Source organism: Anguilla anguilla, chromosome 1, assembly GCF_013347855.1.
Source record: "Anguilla anguilla isolate fAngAng1 chromosome 1, fAngAng1.pri, whole genome shotgun sequence".
Taxonomy (NCBI): domain Eukaryota; kingdom Metazoa; phylum Chordata; class Actinopteri; order Anguilliformes; family Anguillidae; genus Anguilla; species Anguilla anguilla.
The window spans coordinates 54815807-54838055 of NC_049201.1; the positions used below are offsets into that span (position 1 = coordinate 54815807).

The 22249-nt window shown below is 46.6% G+C and overlaps 1 protein-coding gene across 3 annotated transcripts in view; it reads right to left on the reverse strand.

Moving 5' to 3' along the window:
- cep162 (centrosomal protein 162) overlaps positions 1-22249 on the reverse strand; it is a 50522-nt gene that overhangs the window by 6918 nt on the left and 21355 nt on the right. For all 3 annotated transcript variants that reach the window (XM_035384624.1, XM_035384607.1, XM_035384617.1), the window contains 8 exons: positions 19653-19790; positions 17378-17490; positions 15052-15157; positions 9115-9241; positions 8455-8618; positions 7643-7744; positions 6249-6470; positions 2546-3213 (listed from right to left, as the gene is read on the reverse strand). In XM_035384624.1, the coding sequence (XP_035240515.1) occupies positions 2546-3213; positions 6249-6470; positions 7643-7744; positions 8455-8618; positions 9115-9241; positions 15052-15157; positions 17378-17490; positions 19653-19790 (1640 nt within the window). The remainder of the gene's footprint in view (positions 1-2545; positions 3214-6248; positions 6471-7642; positions 7745-8454; positions 8619-9114; positions 9242-15051; positions 15158-17377; positions 17491-19652; positions 19791-22249) is intronic.

The window sequence follows — 22249 nt, forward strand, 5'->3', positions numbered from 1 at the left end:
GTGTGTGTGTGTGAGAGAAACGGTGAGTATGTGCGTGTGTGTGTGTGTGTGAAAGTGAGTACCTGTGTGCGGGAAAGTGTGAGTATATGCGTGAGTGTGCGTGCGTGTGTGTGAGTGAAAGAGTGAGTACCTGTGTGAGAGTGTGCAGGAAAGTATGAGTATATGCGTGAGTGTGCGTAACGGTGAGTACGTGCATGAGTGCCTGAGGGTGCGTGTGTGAGAGTGTACGTGTGTGTGAAAGTGTGAGTACCTGTGTGAGAGTGTGCATGTGTGTGTGTGCGTGTGTGAAAGTGTGAGTACCTGTGTGAGAGTGTGCGTGTGTGTGTGTGCGCGTGTGTGAAAGAGTGAGTACCTGTGTGAGAGTGTGCGTGTGCGTGAAAGTGTGAGTACCTGTGTGAGAGTGTGCGTGTGTGTGAAAGTGTGAGTACCTGTGTGAGAGTGTGCGTGTGTGTGAAAGTGTGAGTACCTGTGTGTGAGTGCGCATGTGTGTGAAAGTGTGAGTACCTGTGTGACAGTGTGCGTGTGTGTGTGTGTGTGTGAAAGAGTGAATAAATCAGACCTGCCAAAATATTTTGAGTACCACAACAGTCAGTGTAACGCTTAGTTCACATGCTTTCGCACCACTTCGCTTTGCACGCACACACAAGCCTTTCTTCATAATTCTAGTTTTGACTGTTGATCGGTGATCAGGAAAAATTGTGTAATTTGACCTGATTCTAAAATATCACTTGCACTGCACTGGGCTATATTATGATATACTTTCAAGTCAAACGTTTGAGTACACCTGCTTAAAACAAATTTTTCATGATTAATATTTCATTATATGATATGTGTGCTTATACAAACTGATAACCATAAGTGAATTGCATACACTTATTTAATAAAAATCGAAATAATTTATTTTGTATATTGTAACATATGTTTTAATTTTCAAGTATTTACAGAAACTTATGTTGTAATGTAAAAAAAAAAGCTTATGTTGCGATGTAAAACACTGTCAATTATAAATAAAACCAAGTTTGTGTTCATGATTACCATTTTTATTTAATAATTAAATAATTAAATCAGCTTATATAGGCACACATCATACAGGCCTAATGAAAAAAATAGTATTCAAATGAAAAATTATCTAGGAATGTAGGCTTTTGTAACTAGAGGTTTAGCTAAATTATTACCTGAAGCTCCTCGGTGGCTAATGTCAAAATCAAATGCACAATGTGCAAACTGCATGGTGCGGAAGTTTTGAGAGGCGGAGGCACGGCCATTGTTCCTGATATTTTGCGAGAAACTTCTGGGGGGCATGGACTCGCTTCTTTTTAGTAGGTCTGCTGCTCTCTCGCTCACTCTCTCTCCTTGTTAGTATCCTCGTACTCTGACGTCATGATTATTTTCTAACTGCAAGGCTGGTCGGGTGACCGGCTGCAATAATAGGAATTATTTGCTACGTTAGCAGTCTATAGTCAAACACCTTTGCAATGGTCACTTTGCTCCAACAGAGCGTGCGCGATTCAAAGTTTGAACAGGGAGTCTCCGTAGCGTTTGAGTTACTACAGCTAAATTACTCCATCAGTTATTCACACGTCTCGTAACGAGGCTAAATCACATGCAAGCTACTACTACGGATAACTACACAAATTTATCTCATTAGGATATACCCCTTGAAATGCATCATCTCATAAAGTTACCGAACATGTTTTAACGTTTTATATGTTAACATTACGGTCACATTTTTGTGCTTGATTATTACTCCCCACTTCACCTCAGCAATGCAGCGTTACGCCTCGGTGGATAATAAAGTACCGCTGCGTATCAGTGGATGTTGAGAGGGTCGGGGAGGGGTTACAGAACCACAAGCACACGGTTGTAGCATCTGGTTCAATCCGAGGGATGTAGTTTAAATACCGAATATATGTACGGTATTGATTTGTATTAATTGATTGTTTTCCGTAATTAAATTACAATAATTATTTTTTTTGCGTAGTTTCAGCTGGCATTTCGTACCTGCGTATTTTGACCAAGAATTGCGTGGTTGGTACACAAAATGCGTGCAGGTTGGCAGATCTGAGGCAACCCCCCTCCGCTTCGCGTCAAGGGGTTCTACGCCTCTGCATCCGTCATTAGTTTTTGATAGCACTTAACCTCGGAGTGGATTATTCCTGTCACGTGTATGAGCGCAAGTGTGTGTGAGCGTGTGTGTGAGAGCGCGAGTGTGTGTGTGTGAGCGAGTGTATGTGAGAGCGAGTGTGTGTGACCACAAGTGTTTGTGAGTGCGTGTGTGAGCCCGAGTGCGTGTGAGCGAATGTGTGTGAAAGCGAGTGTGTGTGAGCGAGTGTGTGTGAGAGAGCGAGTGTGTGTGAGAGAGAATGTGTGTGAGAGAGAATGTGTGTGAGAGCATGAGTGTGAGTGAGTGTGTGTGTGTGAGTGAGTGTGTGTGTGAGTGAGTGTTTCAGTGTGAGTGAGTGTGTGTGTGAGTGAGTGTGTCAGTGTGAGTGAGTGTGTGTGTGTGTGTGTGTGTGTGTGTGTGTGTGTGTGTGTATATCCTAACCTGCGCAGCTCTGCCTCAGCGTGTGCGGCGGTGGCCCTCAGTGAGACCCTCTCCTGCTCGGCCTCCAGCTCCTGCTGCTCCAGCCGGGCCCGCAGCCTCTGGCTGTCCTGCAGCACCTCTGAGATGTGCGAGCCGGAGAAGGCTGTGGGCTGGTAGTCCTTCTCGTCCAGCGTGGGGGGGAAGGTCTGCGCCTCGGCCCCAGCTCCGGCCCCTCTGCCCCTCCCCTGCGTGCCGGGGCGCCTCCCCTCCCCGGGCCGCCCCGCGGGGGCCGGGGCCGGGGCTGACAGCAGCGTGCGGCGCTCCCTCTGCAGCCGCTCTACGGTACGGCTCAGCTCCTGGACGCTCCGGCTCTTGCTGGCCAGCTCCTTGGTGAGCTGCTGGACCCGGGCGCTCTGCGCCGCCTCCGCCTGCCGGTCCAGCCGGGCGGGGCTGTGAGCTGAGCCGTCTCCCAGCCCGGCCTGGGACAGCCGCTCCCGCAGCGCCGCCAGCTCGGCCTGCAGGGAGCGCTCACGCGCCTGGATAGCCTCCCGCTCGCTCTCCAGCTCCGCCTGCAGCAGCTGTGCCTTCGACTGGCTGCCCTGAGGAGAGCTGCACCCGTCGCCCTGGAGCACCGGAGAGCTCTGAGCCAACTGCTGCTCCAGCTCTGAGATGCGCTCCTCATACTGCATCTGCAACACAGGAAAGGCCTTAACAACACCTTAACACCACATGCTCCACAACACCGTAACACCATACGCCCCACAACACCTTAACACCATGCACTCCGTAACACCATACGCCCCACAACACCGTAACACCATACGCCCCACAACACCTTAACACCACACGCTCCACAACACCGTAACACCAGACGCTCCACAACACCGTAACACCATACGCCCCACAACACCGTAACACCATACGCCCCACAACACCTTAACACCATGCACTCCGTAACACCATACGCCCCACAACACCTTAACACCAGACGCTCCACAACACCGTAACACTATACGCCCCACAACGCCTTAACACCATGCACTCCACAACACCTCAGCAACACCTTTACACCGTACGCTCCACACCTTAACACTATACACTCCACAACACCTTTACACCGTACGCTCCACAACACCTTAACACTATACACTCCACAACACCTCAGCAACACCTTTACACCGTACGCTCCACACCTTAACACTATACACTCCACAATACCTTTACATCGTACGCTCCACAACACCATAACACCATATGCTCTACACCTTAACACCATACACTACACAACACCTCAACACCATGCGCTCCACAACACCTTAACACCATACATTGTCATAGGCAGACGTGCGGCTGAGCAGTGATCACTTGCATTTAAATTAACACTTAGCTAGCTAACAAAGCTGCAGTTCATTATGTTGTGATTAAGAGGATAACTAACTGCAGCTATATAGACCATTTTTTGGGAGCTTCACTTCCACAGTAATGAGCTTCCGTAATCATGTTGTTGGGGGGGGGGGGCGTTTAGCTGACTTGCACACATGGTTTAACACCTACGCAACACATCGAATAACATTAAAGCATTTTTCATCTGTGAGACACCAATAACTGAATGAAATTATATAAATGTTCTTATTTCATTTCTAGGATAAATAACACCAGTTTGAGCTGTCTTTTCTCATTTTCTCACCCACTTTCTTTGGTTCAATCCTTCTGTTCTCATTACTTATTAGCACCTGTGAAACGGTTATCCTGGGACAAATAGGCCTATAGCCAGGATAATATTGGTATTTTAAAGCACAACAACTCAATATACAGTTTCAAGAAAAGGTTTGTCGAAGGTTTATCATTGAATTAAATATTAATTAAATATGGTCTGATCTTCATCCAAGTCACAATAATAGACTTCTGCTTAAACTAAGAACACAATCAATTGCACGTTTCATGTTTTTATTTAACACATTGTCTAAACATTCACAGTTCAGGCTGGAAAAAGTATGTGAAACATTGCATCTAGTAACTGGAAAGACCTGTAGCAGCAACAACCTCCAACAAATGTTTCCTATAGCTGCCAATCAGATTTGCACAATGGATAGGAAGAAGTTTATACCATTCCTCCATACAAAACAGCTTCAGATCATTGATATTTCTCGCATTTCTTGCATGAACAGCCCGCTTCAGGTCCTGCCACATCTCATCTGTGTTAGGGTCTGGACTGTGACTTGGCCAATCCAAAAGATTCATTTTCTTCTGTTTAAACCATTCTGTTTATGATTTACTCCTGTGTTTTGGGTCACTGTCTTGTGGCATCAGCCAACTTCTATTAAGCTTCAGGTGACGGGCCACTACCCTGACATTCTCCGGTAAAATTTCTAGATACAATTTTGAATGCTTTGTTCCTTCAACGGCTGCAAGCTGTTCAGGCCCTGAGGCAGCCACGCAGCCCCAAACCATGATGCTCCTCCCACCACGCTTCACAGTTGGGATGAGGATGTGCTTTTTCCCTCCAAACATAGCGTTGTGCATTTTCTGCAAAAGGTTGAACTTGTCCGTCCCAGAAGAGTTGTGATTTAAATAAAAACCCCACTATAATGAAGGCACTGGGGCATAAATCGTGTTTATCTGTGAAGAATTCAAATGAAACCAGGTGCAGCAGATTCAAGGAGCAGTATATTTCATGCAGTAGTTCATTGATATTTCTTGTTTTGCACTGTCACTCAATTCTTTTTCATCTTTATTTTATATTCAAAGAACCCATATAGGCAAAAAGACATAGAGCAAATACAGAATTTACACTGGTTAAGTCACTGGTTATGAAATGCTTCCTCATTCGGTAGTAGTTCAAAACGGGTCAATATGATCCATACTGAACACATGGGTTAAACAAATGTAATTATTTGGACTTTGTAGCTTCACGGTACATGTCTTTGTCTTGAATACGAAGTGCATGGCGTGAAAAATAATCCTTTCAGAAGCATTTGTTGGTACCATAATCCTTTTTTTGGCATTGGAGAAAGCTTAAGGCTCCAATGACTCAATTACAGATGATCCCTCATTAGCAGGAGGCCCAGCAGTAGGCTAATGTATTGGTCTATAATGTAATATACACACATATAGAGCAGCACAGTACTTTAATTGTTTGTTACCAAGGCATTCAATAAAATCATTTAAATGAGAGGATGCCCACCACTATATCACAGTAAACCAAGGCCTTAACCATGATCACAGAGCGCCAAAGTAAAAACCTTATTTATTTCAATGCTAGGGTATTGTACCTAAGTAAATTCAGTACATTACCTTAATCCTAGGGTACTGTACCCTAGTAAATCCAAGCCTTAACCTTAATCCTGTAGTATTGTACCATAGTAAATCCAAGCCTTAACCTTAATCTTGTAGTATTGTACCATAGTACATCCAGGCTTTTACCTTAATCCTGTAGTACTGTACCATAGTAAATCCAGGCCTTAACCTTAATCCTGTAGTATTGTACCATAGTAAATCCAGGCCTTAACCTTAATCCTGTAGTATTGTACCATAGTAAATCCAGGCCTTAACCTTAATCCTGTAGTATTGTACCATAGTAAATCCAGGCCTTAACCTTAATCCTGTAGTATTGTACCATAGTAAATCCAAGCCTTAACCTTAATCCAGTAGTACTGTACCATAGTAAATCCAAGCCTTAACCTTAATCCTGTAGTATTGTACCATAGTAAATCCAGGCCTTTACCTTGATCCTTTGGAACTGCTGCTCCATGGCTCTCAGGCTGCGTTTGGCCTCCTCGTCCCGGCCCTCCAGCTCGGCCTCCAGCCTGCGAATGCGCCGCTCCAGCAGGGCCACGGTCTGCGGGGACTCTGGGGCCCCTCCCCCACCCGCCGAGGCCGCGGCAAAAATGAGTGCCGGGAGGGAGTTAGGATTCCTACGCATCAGAATCTTCTCCATCTCTTTCACCTGCAAGGTTCAGACCAGCGGAGAGGAGGAGAGAGAGAGAGAGAGAGAGGAGGGAGGGAAGGAATGGGATGTAGGAATGGACAGACAGGTGGGGTGATGGGAGAGATGGTGAGAACAAAGGCAGGAGGTCAGTGAGCATACAGAACAATTGCACACACACACACACACACATTGACAAATGTATGCACACGCGCATACACACACATACACAAACACACACACACAAAAACACAAACTCACACGCACACGTACTTTGATAAAACACACTGGGATGATGAAAAGCGTGCGTGTGCTTCCTGCACGACACGCTCCAATTGGCCACGCGTTGCCGCTACGTGTGCGCCGAGCGATTCATCTGCCTGACGCAAGGCCCGATGGAGGCTTTATCTGCCCGGTTCCACGCGAGCGCCTCGCCAGGATACGAGCGCCGCAGACCCTGCTCCCCCCCGCCCCCACAGCTCCCCGCAAACGCAGCCAGAAGTTAGCCGAGCTGCGCCCGAAAAGGGATCCGTCTCCTGACAGGATACAAAGGAGCGGCTGACTGATTTCAACCAACGGGGAGCTCCTTCGCTTCTGCAGTCGGAGCGCATCATTGCACCCCCCGCGATAACTCACCGGGCACAAGAGGCCCCGTTTTTCAGGGGAAATGCAGGGAGAAGCAAACACGAGCGAAAACCGACTGCAGCGATATGTCTGAGTGAGCGATGATGTCTGTGTTTTTGCACTGTGACCGATGCGTCTCTTCAGGAAATTGATATGCTGGATTAATATGAAGACTCCGCAGGGGTACAGCTCGGTACACAGAACTGATAACGGCACAGAGTTCATTTCTGTTACCAGAGCTATTTTCAGGTATATGAGTCACCAGTTATTTTAAGGATGATCTGGGCATCTCAAAATGTTATCATCCAACTGATTTGGATTTTTGCAGCTTAGTAGTATAACCCCATGTCTACCCTAGACATTATCTTGGCCATTTTTACAACAGCTTCCAGACTGTCATTACACCAACCTGCTTACACAAAGCATGCATCTTTGTCCTGCTCATTAATAAAACAATACTGTACACCATTAAAAAAACTACCAAATATGGTCATTGTTTCCATATCATGAATATATAAATGTGATTTGAGACACACCGGCCCCTCCAGGTGATGGGTTATCAGACACACCTGTCTTTCCAGGTCCTGTATCCTCTTGGCATCACCCATCCTCTCATTCTTCTTTTGCTGCATTCCATCTCTCCTCCCCACCTCCATCTTCAGCCTCTCCACCTGGGAGAAAGTCACAGGCTCAAAACATTCAATAGCTTCCAAAGATTCTGTTCTGCTTCTGTTCTGGAGCGTGTAGCAGTACGTTTAAGGACAGAGCAAGTTTGACAGCTGGGCCTTTAAGGACAGCTTAGAGAGATACTTGGGTGTAAGTGTAGTAGTTGGGTTTGTTGGCACTGTATAAACTTGGTAGCAGAGTTTGTAGGGACTTTGTAAGTGTGTTAACTGAGTTTGTAGAGACGTGTGAGTGTGGAAGCTGGGTTTGTAGGGACTGTGTACGTGTAGTAACTGGGTTTGTAGGGAGGGTGTAAGTGTAGTAACTGTGTTTGTAGAGACGGTGTAAGTGTGGTAGCTGTGTTTGTAGAGACTGCGTAAGTGTAGTAACTGTGTTTGTAGAGACGGTGTAAGTGTGGTAGCTGTGTTTGTAGAGACTGCGTAAGTGCAGCAGCTGGGTTTGTAGGGATGGTGTAAGTGCAGTAGCTGGGTTTGTAGGGATGGTGTAAGTGCAGTAGCTGGGTTTGTAGGGATGGTGTAAGTGTGGTAGCTGGGTTTGTAGGGATGGTGTAAGTGTGGTAGCTGGGTTTGTAGGGATGGTGTAAGTGTGGTAGCTGGTTTTGTTGAGATGGTGTAAGTGCAGTAGCTGGGTTTTTAGGGATGGTGTAAGTGCAGTAGCTGGGTTTGTAGGGACTGTGTAGGTGTGGTAGGTGCGGTACCTGCTCCTTCAGTTTCTGGGTCTCGGCAGTGGCTGCTCTCAGTCTGGCTGCGTCCTTGTCCAGAAGTTCCTGGTTCTCGGCGTACCACTGCAGCCTCTTCTTGAGCACAGACACCTCTGACTTGTGCTCCTCCAGCTGCACCCGCATCTCAAAGTTCAAGTCACCTGTCAATCACATCCACGCATCCGTCCCAGATGATGTCACTCACACCAGTGACTATTTCAGTGATCCATTATCCAACACACTGTTCCAACTGTTTTCGAAGATTGCCTACACAAAACCTGCCAGTCACGCACATAGAAGCATCAGACATCCTAGATTGGAGTCTAGAATTTCTTTGCTTCACCTCTATGTCAAAATAAAGACATTCTGTCAAGATACATTTTCCCGTGCTTACTTTCTTGAACACTCGCTCATAAGGGTAGGCTTCCTGTCATGTTCCATTTTGAAAATAGATATGGAGCACAAATGTTCTGTGCATCGCAGAAGCAGCATGAAAACTAGACTGAAGTCATAGATGGTATGTCTGCAGTAAGTTTTTGAGTTATGAGTGTGACTATAAACATCTGAAGCTGTTCTGACAGCAGTCAGAGCAGACACATAATTGCTCTTGGTGCTGCACGACCCCGCCGGCGTGCACATACCCTCCCACACTCTCACCTGAGGTGTAGGTGACCTGCGCTCTGGCCTGGTCTCTCTCCTTCTTTATCATCTCCAGGTCCACCTCCAGGCCCTGCTTCTCCTGCCTCAGCCGGCGAGTCTCCTCCATCAGCCTGGCCTCTGCCTTCTATGAAATTTTAAAAAGGGACTCCACTCAGGTTAATGCCAGGGTTTTTCCCCCATAGAGAATTCTTAGGTGGCCACCTAAACCAAATCTCAGGCCGCCTAAAGATATTTCTGAGGTGTTAAAAAAACAAAGCTTTTAGAGTTATTTTACAATTATTCAATTCATTTGACCCTTTGCTAAAAGATGGTGCATTTCACCATCCTGTGCCTTACTGTAGAACATCTGGCGGTGCAATCCATATTTCCTACTAGCTGAAGACGGACTTCTCTTGTTCGAGTTCAACTGGCATTCATCTCGACAGTGCGGAATACTGACTCAAAAGGTAAAAAAGTGTCCACTTAAGCCCCTTAATATGAAACCAATGTTAATCAAAACCCAGCTACACGGAAGGTTGTGACAACGGGGCGAGTTAGTGATCTTTTCATCACTTCATGACAACGTTGTGACGTGACGTCTCCAGAAATTTCAATTTAAAATTGTGAAGTCCATGATGCAGCTTGTTTTCACAACATTTGTCAACAACAGGCAACTAAGTTACATAACATAGAGACACATGGCCTGGAGAAGTTATATTAATGCTGGTGGCTGCATTGACACAGCAGGTAAACACACAAATATAAATTATTTTCCCATGGCGTAGGCCTGCTTTTGACATATGTTTATATCTAGCCAGCTATTTCAGCACTTTACAAAACGTTATATCATAAAAGCTCATTTCAACATTTAGCCACAGACCTATTATAACAGTTGGTGCCTAAATATTATCAATGTAGACACGTAACACCATGTCAATGCGTTCTTCCTCTTAGTAGTCCTAAAAGAGCTAGGACAGACAGCAAGGAGGTACAAGCGAGGTAGAAAAAAAATGTGAATCAGACTTAATGCTAATTGGAATTAACCAGACCACGTGCACATAGACAAACAGACAGACATTCCTTGGAGCCTAACCACTTCACCAATAATATTGATGTAGGTCAGCTAGACCTGAGTTGCAGCATCAGAATACAAACACTGTGGAGATCTCAGAAGAGCCAGCAGAGAAAGAGTCTGGTGAACGTGAGAGAGGAGAGGCAGAGAGAAGGACAGATGCAGGTGAAAAAAGCAGACGAGCACCAAGGGGCGACAGGTTGGAAACTCAGAAGCTCTTACTTGACAATAAGAACTGATTTATCTTTTGCGGGCGACTGACGCACAGAACCAGTGGGTTTGACCCAGCTTGGACGAAAAGCCACACTTGGCCGAGCCATTCGCCGGCAGGTATGAGCTGCACGTTGTGCCGGAAACACTGCACGGCAGGCGGCCTGTGGATAAAGCAGCCGAGCACAGACCACAGGCTGGACGCTTTAACCAGACACAAGAAATGCACAACTCACAAGCAAGCGACTGAAAAGGAGAAAAAACGAAAAGGTAATAAGAACGATGGTATAGCCTGTCAGGAGTACAAGAATTGAACGTGTTAAGCAACAAACAGCAATGGCCTATTATTTTTAAGGAGAGCGCAGCAGACAGTTTTAGCTCCCCAGGGGGACAATGAGCACAAGGCACTTGAGGGCTGCTTCAAAATAACAGAAGTGGCCCCACCACAACAGCTATGAACCATTTATTCACTTAAGCAACAGACTTGGCTGTTCCTTATTTAAAGGACAAAGAGTAAGTCCAGAGTATGCAGTGGCCTTAAAAACTAAATAACATTTAGTTGTTGTAATTACTTACATTACAACAAAGGTATTGCATTAATGAAAGGAACAATTTACTTTCTTTTAGGCTGATAGCAACACCACATACACAAGCAGCAGCCACATCATTAATGAGATTCTGGATATAATTGGCAAGACGTGGGAAGAGGAGGTAGTGGCAGCGGTGTCAAAGGCTCCTGTCTCAGGGTTGATGGTTAATGAGACAACTGACATCGCTGTCACTAAGCAGCGGTGTCCGATGGGCAGGCTAGCCTACAAAAGTGTATTATTCTATTAGTGGCGTAACTAAGTGAGAAACCGAACATGTTCTCTTCAGCTATCTAGAGCCTGCAGAAAATAGGAAAACTGCGGTCAAATGTAAAGTCCGCTGCATGATAAATGTCAGAGGAGGAGATGCAGCCTTTGTAACAGAGAGCATCTTAGTGATTGCAAGAACTAAAACGCTTCCTATGGCCCTCATGTTTTATCAGTTCACATCTTTTGCCAGTGATGGGGCTGCTGGGATGACAGGTATTTTTATGCCTCCGCGATGGCACAGCCGTGGCCGGAGGCATTATGTTTTCAGGATGTCCGTCCAGGCATTGACTGGGCCTATATTCTACCGGGCAAATGCCCGGTGGGCCGACCTACTTTTGGGCCAGTGGGCCTTTGGTTCATACTGACACTGACCTGGCCCAATTTCAGTGGCCCATTGGTTCGTTTTCTATACTGACACTGGGCAGGCCCAATCACATGCCTAGGCCCCACTCCCCCTTTGATCAGTGGCCCATTGGTTCGTTTTCTATACTGACACTGGGCTGGCCCAATCACATGTCTAGGCCCCACCCCTCGCTGTCCGTTTCTGCCCTTGAGACTCGAGTCGACATCACCTCAGCCTCGTAGTCGGTGCGGTGTGCGATGGAGAAAGGAAAGCGTAAAAATGGTGCTGAGAAAAAAATAAGAAAGCTGGCGGAGGATGCCTCAAAATGTGTCAAAATAACTTCAATGTTTGCTGGAATGACTGTGGGGGCTCCTGCAGTACCTGCTGCTGGCAGTCAGCGCCAGCAACAGGTGTTTAAAATCAGAGATGTGATGGTCCAAGATGAGGCAGACAGCGAGACAGCTCTGATAATGAGTTCTGAGCAGGATGAACCCGAAAGGGCAGACAAGGGACAGTCACAAAATGAGCAGGATAGTGAAACTGAAGTGGTAAGCAGCAGCATGTGGTTAGTCTGTCACTGTCAAGCAAAACTATAAGCTATTAATGATGTTAGCATTGTTTGGCCGCAAGCTAGCGTTATCATTATCAATGTTGGGGAGACACCACTGTCGTTAGCTTAGCTCTCGTGTTTTCCTTGATGAGCTAAAAATATTGTACTGTGGTTCTTGTGCCTCTGATAATACATTGCCTAAAACACATTTAATTTCGCTCTGCAGATCAGTCTGGTCACTCGGGCTATTAAATGGATTTCTCTCGTTCTGAGATATGGCGGGCCAGTCACAACCGTTTGTCTAATATGGGGCGGGTTTAATAAGATTCATACATAAACAAGTCGATCAAAAATGCTTTTGGGCTTTTTCTTTTCTATGAATATTTTAACAGAATGAACAATAACACCTTGTATTCTCAAATTCTTATGGCAAAAACGGAAACAGGCTACGTTGTCTACTGTAGAGAGTCTGTATTGTATTTGTTTTATTTAAAGGAGTACCATGGTGGTTGAACGTGACACTTCCCAGTTGTCTTCAGGCAACAACAAAACAAATGTGCATAATTTTTTTATTCTTCAGTCATTTCAATGTACTTTAAAACGTATTTTTCTAAGCCTAAATTTCCCACTATAAAAATTCACCCGAACCGTCTGGGCGTGGTAATGAGAACTGTCAGTTAGCTATGATTGACAGACCGTGACCCGTTTCCATAGCTACCCCCATGATACGCGCTCCCTTTGGGAGACTGAATTTTCACAAGCTAGCTAGCTTAGTAGTATATCAAGTATCGATAGATAGCTAAGGTAAGGACGTTGACTTATATCCAATTATAATTTTTGCTATCTAGCTAGCCAAGTTAAGATAAAAGCACAACTATAACGTCCTCATAAAAGCAAACTAGCAAGCTAACGTTATCGATAACATTGCCTTATGAAAGCAAACCTCCTAGCTAGCTAACGTTAGCTAGCTAGCTAAATGAATATAACCAGAAATAATCTAAAGGCACTCTAATTTAAGTGAACCTAACGTTAGTCAAATATTTGCATTGTCTGAACAGCAGGACGGTGTGTCCTGTCAGATTTCTTTACGGGGCGTGGAATTGGGAGTGGTTACTGTATTCGTGACGTAGAAAAATTACAACTTTCTCAACCGGTTGAAAATAGGACGATGAATTTAAAACGCATATTTCTCCAAAAATACAGAACGGACATATTTAATACTTTGCTCATTGTGTTTCTTCAATGCCTCTTGTGCAAATAGCACATAAAACCGAGAAAGTGTGAAAATCACCATGGTACTCCTTTAAGACCTTTATTCTTTGCCTTTGAATGGCAATGTGTTTTTTTTTATACATAAAATTGTATTAAATCATTTGAATTATTCATACAACATCTAGCAGAGTTTCTCTTTAATAATTACTTATTGAGTATGGGTATTGTTTACTCCACAGCCACCTCTGATCACCAGGATCAATAGTGAGTGAGTGCACTGCTCCACTTGCATTGGTATACTTGACTTGTCCATAACACTCCGCTCTGTAGGGGGTTTGGCAAATGGTTAGATATGCATCATATACATATTGAACGGTCTGCGAGGATGTTGTTCTGATGGGCGGTGTCCGACCGATTGCGGTGGGCCGGTCTGAGCCAAAAATGGCAGGGCCTATTTTTTGTCCCAGTCCAGCCCTGTGTCCGTCCATCTGAGGCATACAACCACGAGGTGGTATTTCTAGTTTTTGTTAAATTGCAATTATTTAAGTGGATTCAATGTTCGTACTCCCATACTAGAACTCTGGAGTTGGGAGACGACTGAAGCACATGGTGACTGTTCATCTTGTGGCTTACCGCCTGAATCTTGCAGTTTCAGACTGCATTAGCTGAGGAAAGGTAGTGCACTCCTGGGACCCTAGGGACCCTTATGGTTCCACCAGGGATTAAGTAACAGAACCAGCAGCCTCCAGAAGACGGAGAAGGTGTCTGAGTTTCTTAGCTTTGTGATGACAAACGTCAGGATTCTAAGACTGCACAATTGTGTATGTAACACCATTATATTCTGAAATAAACATTTTGTTTCAGGGAGGAAACCAAACATGGTGGAAAAGCCACAAGGGGGCTTTTTCCTGCCTTGCTCGCTGACCTGTCCTTGCAAGCCTGCAGTGAGCCCACTGCACAGAGACTTCAACCCTTTTGCAAAGACTGAGTTCTTCCCTCCAACCGTGTGTCTGACGCAAGTCATCCATGAGAAGTAGCACAGGCAGTTCCAGATGTTCCAGAGGAGGAATCTGTTTTTCTCCCAAGTTGAACAAGAGATGTAAAGCTTTCAAGTCTGTACAGTTATAATTCTCAGTTTTTTGTGACTGATACAGTTCTCAAAGTAACCATACTATAAGTGGCTGTGCTCAAGACCACCCATGAGAAGCTCAAGGAGAGGAACCTGGCGAAGGACAGGTTGAGGAGAGCAAAATGCTCTACAGCTGAGAGCAAAATCAGTACCTAAAATGTTGCTGTTTGTTAAAAAAAAGACACCTATCAATCAAACCTTTCGTCTTACACCTTTAACCTTGTTATGGATTCATTACTCTATCAACATCGTGGGAAAGTTAGAGGGGTCGAAGGTGAGCCATCAACACAACGGCCGCGTGAAATGTACCACTCAGCACCAGGAGCTGCCACCTGAGACGCATTCTGTGCCAGGAAAAACCCTGAAAAAACATTGCTGCCCCAGAGTGAAAATTACACTGTTTAATACTGTATACACAATACTAGTGAAACCATATCACTACGCCGGTGAATGCTATGTATGGAGGCATACGTTGTTAAACTGTGCATAAACATCACCACAGCAGAGATACTACCACACAGAATACCCTTCGCTCAGCCTTGGGAAGAGCAGCTGAAGGGCGAGACCCCTGAAGGCACTCACCTGTGCAGCCTGCAGCTGAGCCAGCAGGTCTGTCAGGTTGTGGCTAGGATCCATCTCACTGTCCCTTCCCACAATCCTCTGCACACTCTTCCTGTTGATCTGTTCCCTTTGGAAAGAGAAAGAGATTTCACAGAATGCAAATACATGATGTTAGGCCATAGAGTAAACTGTGTCACATTAACAGTGGTCCTAAGTGCTCATTGCTACGTCAAATTGTTCTCCAAAGTCCAAACTCCCACGCCGCTCTTCATTTTGCAGTCCATCAGCTGAGCATCTACCTGTCACACGCAGCTGCAGTCACTGAGCCAGAGGGCTACACTTTCACACGCAGCTGCAGTCACTGAGCCAGAGGGCTACACTTTCACACGCAGCTGCGCAGTCACTGAGCCAGAGGGCTACACTTTCACACGCAGCTGCAGTCACTGAGCCAGAGGGCTACACTTTCACACGCAGCTGCGCAGTCACTGAGCCAGAGGGCTACACTTTCACACGCAGCTGCGCTGTCACTGAGTCAGAGGGCTACACTTTCACACGCAGCTGCGCAGCCACTGAGTCAGAGGGCTACACTTTCACACGCAGCTTCGCAGCCACTGAGCCAGAGGGCTACACTTTCACACGCAGCTGCAGTCACTGAGCCAGAGGGCTACACTTTCACACGCAGCTGCGCAGTCACTGAGCCAGAGGGCTACACTTTCACACGCAGCTGCAGTCACTGAGCCAGAGGGCTACACTTTCACACGCAGCTGCGCAGTCACTGAGTCAGAGGGCTACACTTTCACACGCAGCTGCGCAGCCACTGAGTCAGAGGGCTACTCTTTCACACGCAGCTGCGCAGTCACTGAGCCAGAAGGCTACACTTTCACACGCAGCTGCACAGTCACTGAGTCAGAGGGCTACACTTTCACACGCAGCTGCGCAGTCACTGAGCCAGAAGGCTACACTTTCACACGCAGCTGCGCAGTCACTGAGTCAGAGGGCTACACTTTCACATGCAGCTGCGCAGTCACTGAGCCAGAAGGCTACACTTTCACACGCAGCTGCGCAGTCACTGAGTCAGAGGGCTACACTTTCACATGCAGCCGGGAGAGGCAGTTGATAGGTGCCTAACTGTGTGACCAGAAGAGTCGCTCATACGCATCTCTTGCACGATGAGAGCGGGAAAATCCCAATAACCAAAAGGCTGTCTCCCTATGCACCATCTCCACAGTCAACACAGTGGCTGTCACGATTACATTACAGGCCTGTGTCACTGTCCCGATTACATTACAGGCCTGTGTCACTGTCACACTTACATTAAAGGGCTGTATCACTGTCACACTTACATTAAAGGGCTGTGTCACTGTCACACTTACATTAAAGGGCTGTGTCACTGTGAAGCGGTAGTGTTCTTAGCAGCATAAGCCTGTTCCTCCTAACTATCATTTTCTTACCTTGCAAATGTAGTAAGTCATGCTGTGTGAACACACTAATTTATCCTACTGGGGACGCGTGCAGTTGCTCTGTTCTGGGAGTCTGAAATAATCGCCCTGCCGAACAGCCGTCAGCACTGCGAAAGCGCCACTTCATTATGACTCAGCCGGGTCATAAGCATGATTCAGACTGCTGCTGCAGAGGCTGGAAAAATCCTGCTTCTGTCATCGACCTTCCCCCCCCTCCCCCCCCACCCTGCCTCCACTCCCCCCTCCACTGCGTCTCCACCCAGGCTCAGGGGTAGCAGACCGTCGGAGCATACCGATTTAACCATGTCAATTTTACTAACCGGCCAAGGCCTTTTTCTTATTTTGTTCATTGGTTTGTAAATTATTACAAAGACAGAAGCGGAAGCAAAAAAAACAATATAATCGGAAGAAACTCATTACAACAAACTGGTTGACACACACACACAAACACACATTTGGATTATGCAGGAGGTGAACTCACCATCTACCAGTGCTTCTAATTCCTGGAAGTGGAGTGCCCACGTGGAGGCTGGTATTCATTCCAATCTCAAATGCAATTTTAAGTTGAAATATAAAGAGCTGTTAATTGTTTTTAATTAGACTCTATTCATGTCCAATTAAAAACAATTAGCAGCTCTTTATATAATGAGTCATGGTTTACCCTCTCAATACTACATTACTCGGCATTACACACATGGAGGTACTCCAGGACCAGGGATGAGAACCACTCAGTTATACGCTGCAGTGACTCCAGCCGAAATTAGAGTGAGTGTTCAGGGCTCACACCTTCGCCTCTCACACAAACCGCGACTCGCTTAGTCGTCAGATGGGTTCTTTTTATTTTCTTTGATGGGACCGAAACCAGCCACCCTCAAGCGCGCACTCACTTAGCGGCAGCCAGCTCGGACAGCAGCCTCTGGTTCTCCTGGAACATGGCCTCCTCGCTCTGCTTGCTCTGGGCCTGCAGGGCCTTCACCTGCTGGTACAGCTTCTCATTCTCCTTCAGCAAGCAAAAATGTAAACAGAGTGAAGACTGATCAGGGACAATGGCTCCACTATATCAAAATCCATCCATGTAGCTTTCTAGCCATATCAACTCCTCAGCTCACAATTTACCGTATTTGACTGGTGCAATTGAATACTGCTATTTCTATTTCATAGAAATGCCCTAGCATGACATGGAAGGAGTGGGTGCCAGTGGCCTAGTGTAACAATTGAAATGGATATGAATGCTTCCAGAATAACAATTTAATTTTACCTTTTTGAAATGTGAATTAATATGTGGGACACCATGGATCCTTGAGGGATATAGAGCAATAGTCAAAATTCAGGTCTGTTCTGCACAATACAGGACATCTGGTCCCTCCAGGTGTACATGGAACAAACAACAAAACTCTCCAACTTGCTTTGAAACATAGATTTTGCTTGTGCATGGACCAATCAGGATGATAATCTTGCAAGTACACATGACAGTTCAGTCCTTTACCATCACTAAAGTCAGCAGATTAGCTCATTTATATCTTTAAGTTACCCTTTATAATTTGGTATAAAGCCAATGAACTGCCACACTGCAACTATCACATTTTATTTGAGATCTTTGGCCCTGTATAATCCGCAAGCCAATAGGATCCCTTGTAACATTATTTTTGTTTTGTTTAATAAATGTGGAGCCCAACATGGGACAGAGCATATCAAATTCCCACCCCAATTTGGAATGGGCAGTTATCTGCAAACCCAACCCACGTTCATGCGTGAACCCCACTGCTGATCCCGGGGAATGCAGGCATCTGTGGTTCTCCTTCGAAACACACTGTGTCACCAGCTGCTTCTTTTCACACCACAGACTACAGTTACGCTTACACAAACCAGAGTCAGAGGAAGACCTTTCACAGGTGGCCAAAATTGCGCGTCACCCTACGGAGGTACCAGCCACAGTCAGCTCTCTCTGTATTTTGAAATACTCTCTGTATTTTCATATACTGTGGCATACAGTATTAGTCAGGTATTGGTGCTTTCATCAGTAATTATTCTAAAATGTGCAACTGAGATAATCTTGATAATCTGGCCTTTAGCAGACACATTACCGCACACATTTATTTTTTAAAAAAAAAGCAAAAGTGCATTAATGGTACCAATTCTGACCCTTGTTTACCTTCATGGGGAAAAAACGGAGCCAGAAATACATGGCAATTTGGTCTAAATGGAGGATTACCCTAATCATTTCAGAGTAGTTCTAATCAGCAGAAAAAGCTAATTATCTAAGTCCTATATGAATGCGTGTTCTGACCTGAATGACAAGTGAACTAATCATCCCACTGCTGGGATGAAACAGTATGGCTTAGTACAGCGTTTCCCAACCGGAGTGCCGCGGCAAATATCCTTTAAAAAACATTTTAATGTTAAAATGAATTAAAAAAACTTAAATTAACAAATCCCATTCACAAAAGCCAAAATAAATGTCATTAAAATGCATATCGCTTAATTAAAACCCCAAAAGAAAATTTAGGCCTACTGTTGGCACGTCACATCAACGTCAATACGTCGCTCACGGTTTATTTCTGTTGGCGTGGTGTGCCATGATATTTGGAAAGTGTGCCGTGGAAGGAAAAAGGAAGTGAGGGGGCAGGGCCAGGTAGAGTCAGACAGGAAGTGAGGGGGCAGGGCCAGGTAGAGTCAGACAGGAAGTGAGGGGGCAGGGCCAGGTAGAGTCAGGCAGGAAGTGAGGGGGCAGGGCCAGGTAGAGTCAGACAGGAAGTGAGGGGGCAGGGCCAGGTAGAGTCAGGCAGGAAGTGAGAGGGCAGGGCCAGGTAGAGTCAGGCAGGAAGTGAGGGGGCATGGCCAGGTAGAGTCAGGCAGGAAGTGAGGGGGCATGGCCAGGTAGAGTCAGGCAGGAAGCGAGGGGGCAGGGCTAGGTAGAGTCAGGCAGGAAGTGAGGGGGCAGGGCCAGGTAGAGTCAGACAGGAAGTGAGGGGGCAGGGCCAGGTAGAGTCAGGCAGGAAGTGAGGGGGCATGGCCAGGTAGAGTCAGGCAGGAAGTGAGGGGGTATGGCCAGGTAGAGTCAGGCAGGAAGTGAGGGGGCAGGGCCAGGTAGAGTCAGGCAGGAACTGAGGGGGCAAGGCCAGCTAGAATCAGGCAGGAAGTGAGGGGGCAAGTTGTTTCTACCTGGTGGTAGCCCTGGATCAGGGTCTCTTGCTCTTTCACCTCCTTCTCGATCAGTTTGAGTTTCTCCTCAGTGACGGGGTCCGAAGCCTCACCAAAACTCCACTTCCTCTTCCTGCTGGCCTCCTCCATGCTCCGCAGCTGTGGAGCGGACGGTTAACTCAGTCACACAGAGAGAAGCGTGGATCGCTCCACACACCATGCTCATTCTATACAATCAAATCTGCACATAGGGGAAGGGTTTCACATAAATCCAAAATACACCCCACTGCACTACTACAAGCACCACAACAGAGCAGATAGTAACACTCAAATATTTTACAAAGCTAAATGTGACACAGCCGCTAAGTTTGAAATTAAGTGCGCAAATATTTGACGTAATACTTTTAGCAATAACCAATTCTGCTCTCAACTAGCAGTAATATAAACTTCAGAACAGGCACTCTACAGTACCCTGCCACAAATAAAACAGTCTGAGTGGCTCAAACTGCATTAGGAGTGCCGTTTCCATCCTGCTATTCATTAAACTGACAAATTCTGCTTCCTGAGATGCTTCTTGACCAGACTGGCCTTATACGTACCCACACTGCAGCCCCCCTGCTGGGCCCCACGCACCCCATTAAACACACAGGCCTGCCAGACACGCCACGCTCCGATAAGCACCCAGAAGGACGTGCCTCACAGCCCCCTCGCCCCACACCCCCGTTAAACAGAGCTCCATCATATCTACCCTCGATCCCACTGAGGCTTAATGTATGTGCTGCTTCCCCCAGCGCAAGCCTGAGGACATAAACCCAGCCTGCAGATACCGATGCTCCTAAAAGATGAGTGAAGACCACAGCCGAACAGGGGATGGCGGTGGAGGCTAATTAAATCCGAGCAATTACTTCTAAAAATAGGCCCATTAATCTGTGCCAAAGCTCGGCGCAATGATTTCCCTCCGGATAGCGCTGATATTTGCCTGAAAGGACCACGGGTTCTTTGATTAAATAGTCCGAGTGGGCGTCCGAGCGAGCGAGCGAGCTAGCGGTGCACCGCGGTAGCCGGGGGGGGGGTAGGGGGACGCGCGCTGCATTCGGATGAGCGCGTTAGCGCGAGGGAATCGTTAGCGGAGGTTCATCCGGCGGGTCCGGAGGCCGCCGGTCTATTAATACCCACCCGCGCCCGTGCTCCCGCTCCTCGGGCTACGTCCGCATACACCCGATTCAAAGCCCTGACCCTTGCCTACACTGCCGCCAACAGGACAGCCCCCATCTACTTGCAGGACATGACTCAATTCTATGTGCCTGCTCAACCACTCCGCTCTGCGGCAGCAGGGCGTCTTGTAACCCCTCCCACCCGCCCAAAGGGATCACAGAGCTTCTCCACCCTAGCTCCCCAGGGGTGGAACGAACTCCCCGTCCCTCTCCGAACCTCCCCCTCTCTATCCATCTTCCGCCGTGGCCTGAAGACTCATCTCTTCAGACTATACCTAGAATAACCACCACCACGCTGTATATAAAAAATAAAAAAAAATAAAATAAAAAAACCCTTTTTCCTGTCACTTGTTACATGTTGCCCTATCCCTGCACTTCTTGGTAAATTGTATTTGTCCTAATACTGTAGCTTATTCTTCTGCCTAGTTTGGCTTTGCAGATGTTAGACCAGGATAGTGTTCATTGTTCTCGGCTAGAAATAGTTGTACAAAATAAGTAATTGTACCTTGTTGTCTACGATCATGAAAATGCACTTTTTGTACGTCGCTTTGGATAAAAGCGTCTGCCAAATGAATGTAATGTAATGTAATGTAAATGCATTCCCGCGGCGGGAAGCCGGCAGAGACCTGCGGATGCTCAGTAAGTGGAAGAGCTTGTGCTGAGGACGGCTCTGCGGACAATGAGAGCTCCCCCCAAACCCTTAAACTGACCCTGTTAAATCGGATGATTTATTCATTCCAGTTTTCCTGCCGTGCCTTATTTGTTCGCCACGCTCCAGGTCGTGCTGCCTGAGTGGAATCCACCAGCAGGGGCATCCGGAAGGGCCCGGAAGGACTGCTCAAATCGCAACACATGGGAAGTGCTGTATCAAATAAAACTAATTCAGCCGCTCGACAGTGCTGACGGTCACACAGGGTTGTGTAGAACAGGCAGTTTGTGTTTCATCAGTCCCCCTCTCCCCTTTGACCGCGGTGCTGTTCACAGCAGAGTTCTCAAATTGAGCCGGCAGTTCAGCCGTCTGCAATCATCGCCGAGCCGGCAGCTTCCGTAGCCCAAAATAGTTTAAGAGCCGCGTTCGCTCTCTGAGGTTCTGTAATTGCTGCACTGCACTGACACCGCACCGTCAGGAGCAGACAGATGTTCTGTTAATCGCACGCTTGTGATTCGGGATCTGCACACCCTGTATAAAGCAAGATGCTTATAATCAACTGAACAATCCCACACTGATGTGAAGGTCGCTCCCTGAACTAGCGTGCTGTTAAAAAAAAAAAAAAAAAAAACAGCTAGCTAACTGGAATCCACAAACTCCAGTCTTGCCAGGCCTTCTGTGGGCTATCAAGGCAGGTAGAGTCAGGCAGGAAGTGAGTGAGGTTTATTTTTAAATCGTATCATTGCAGGCTGCAT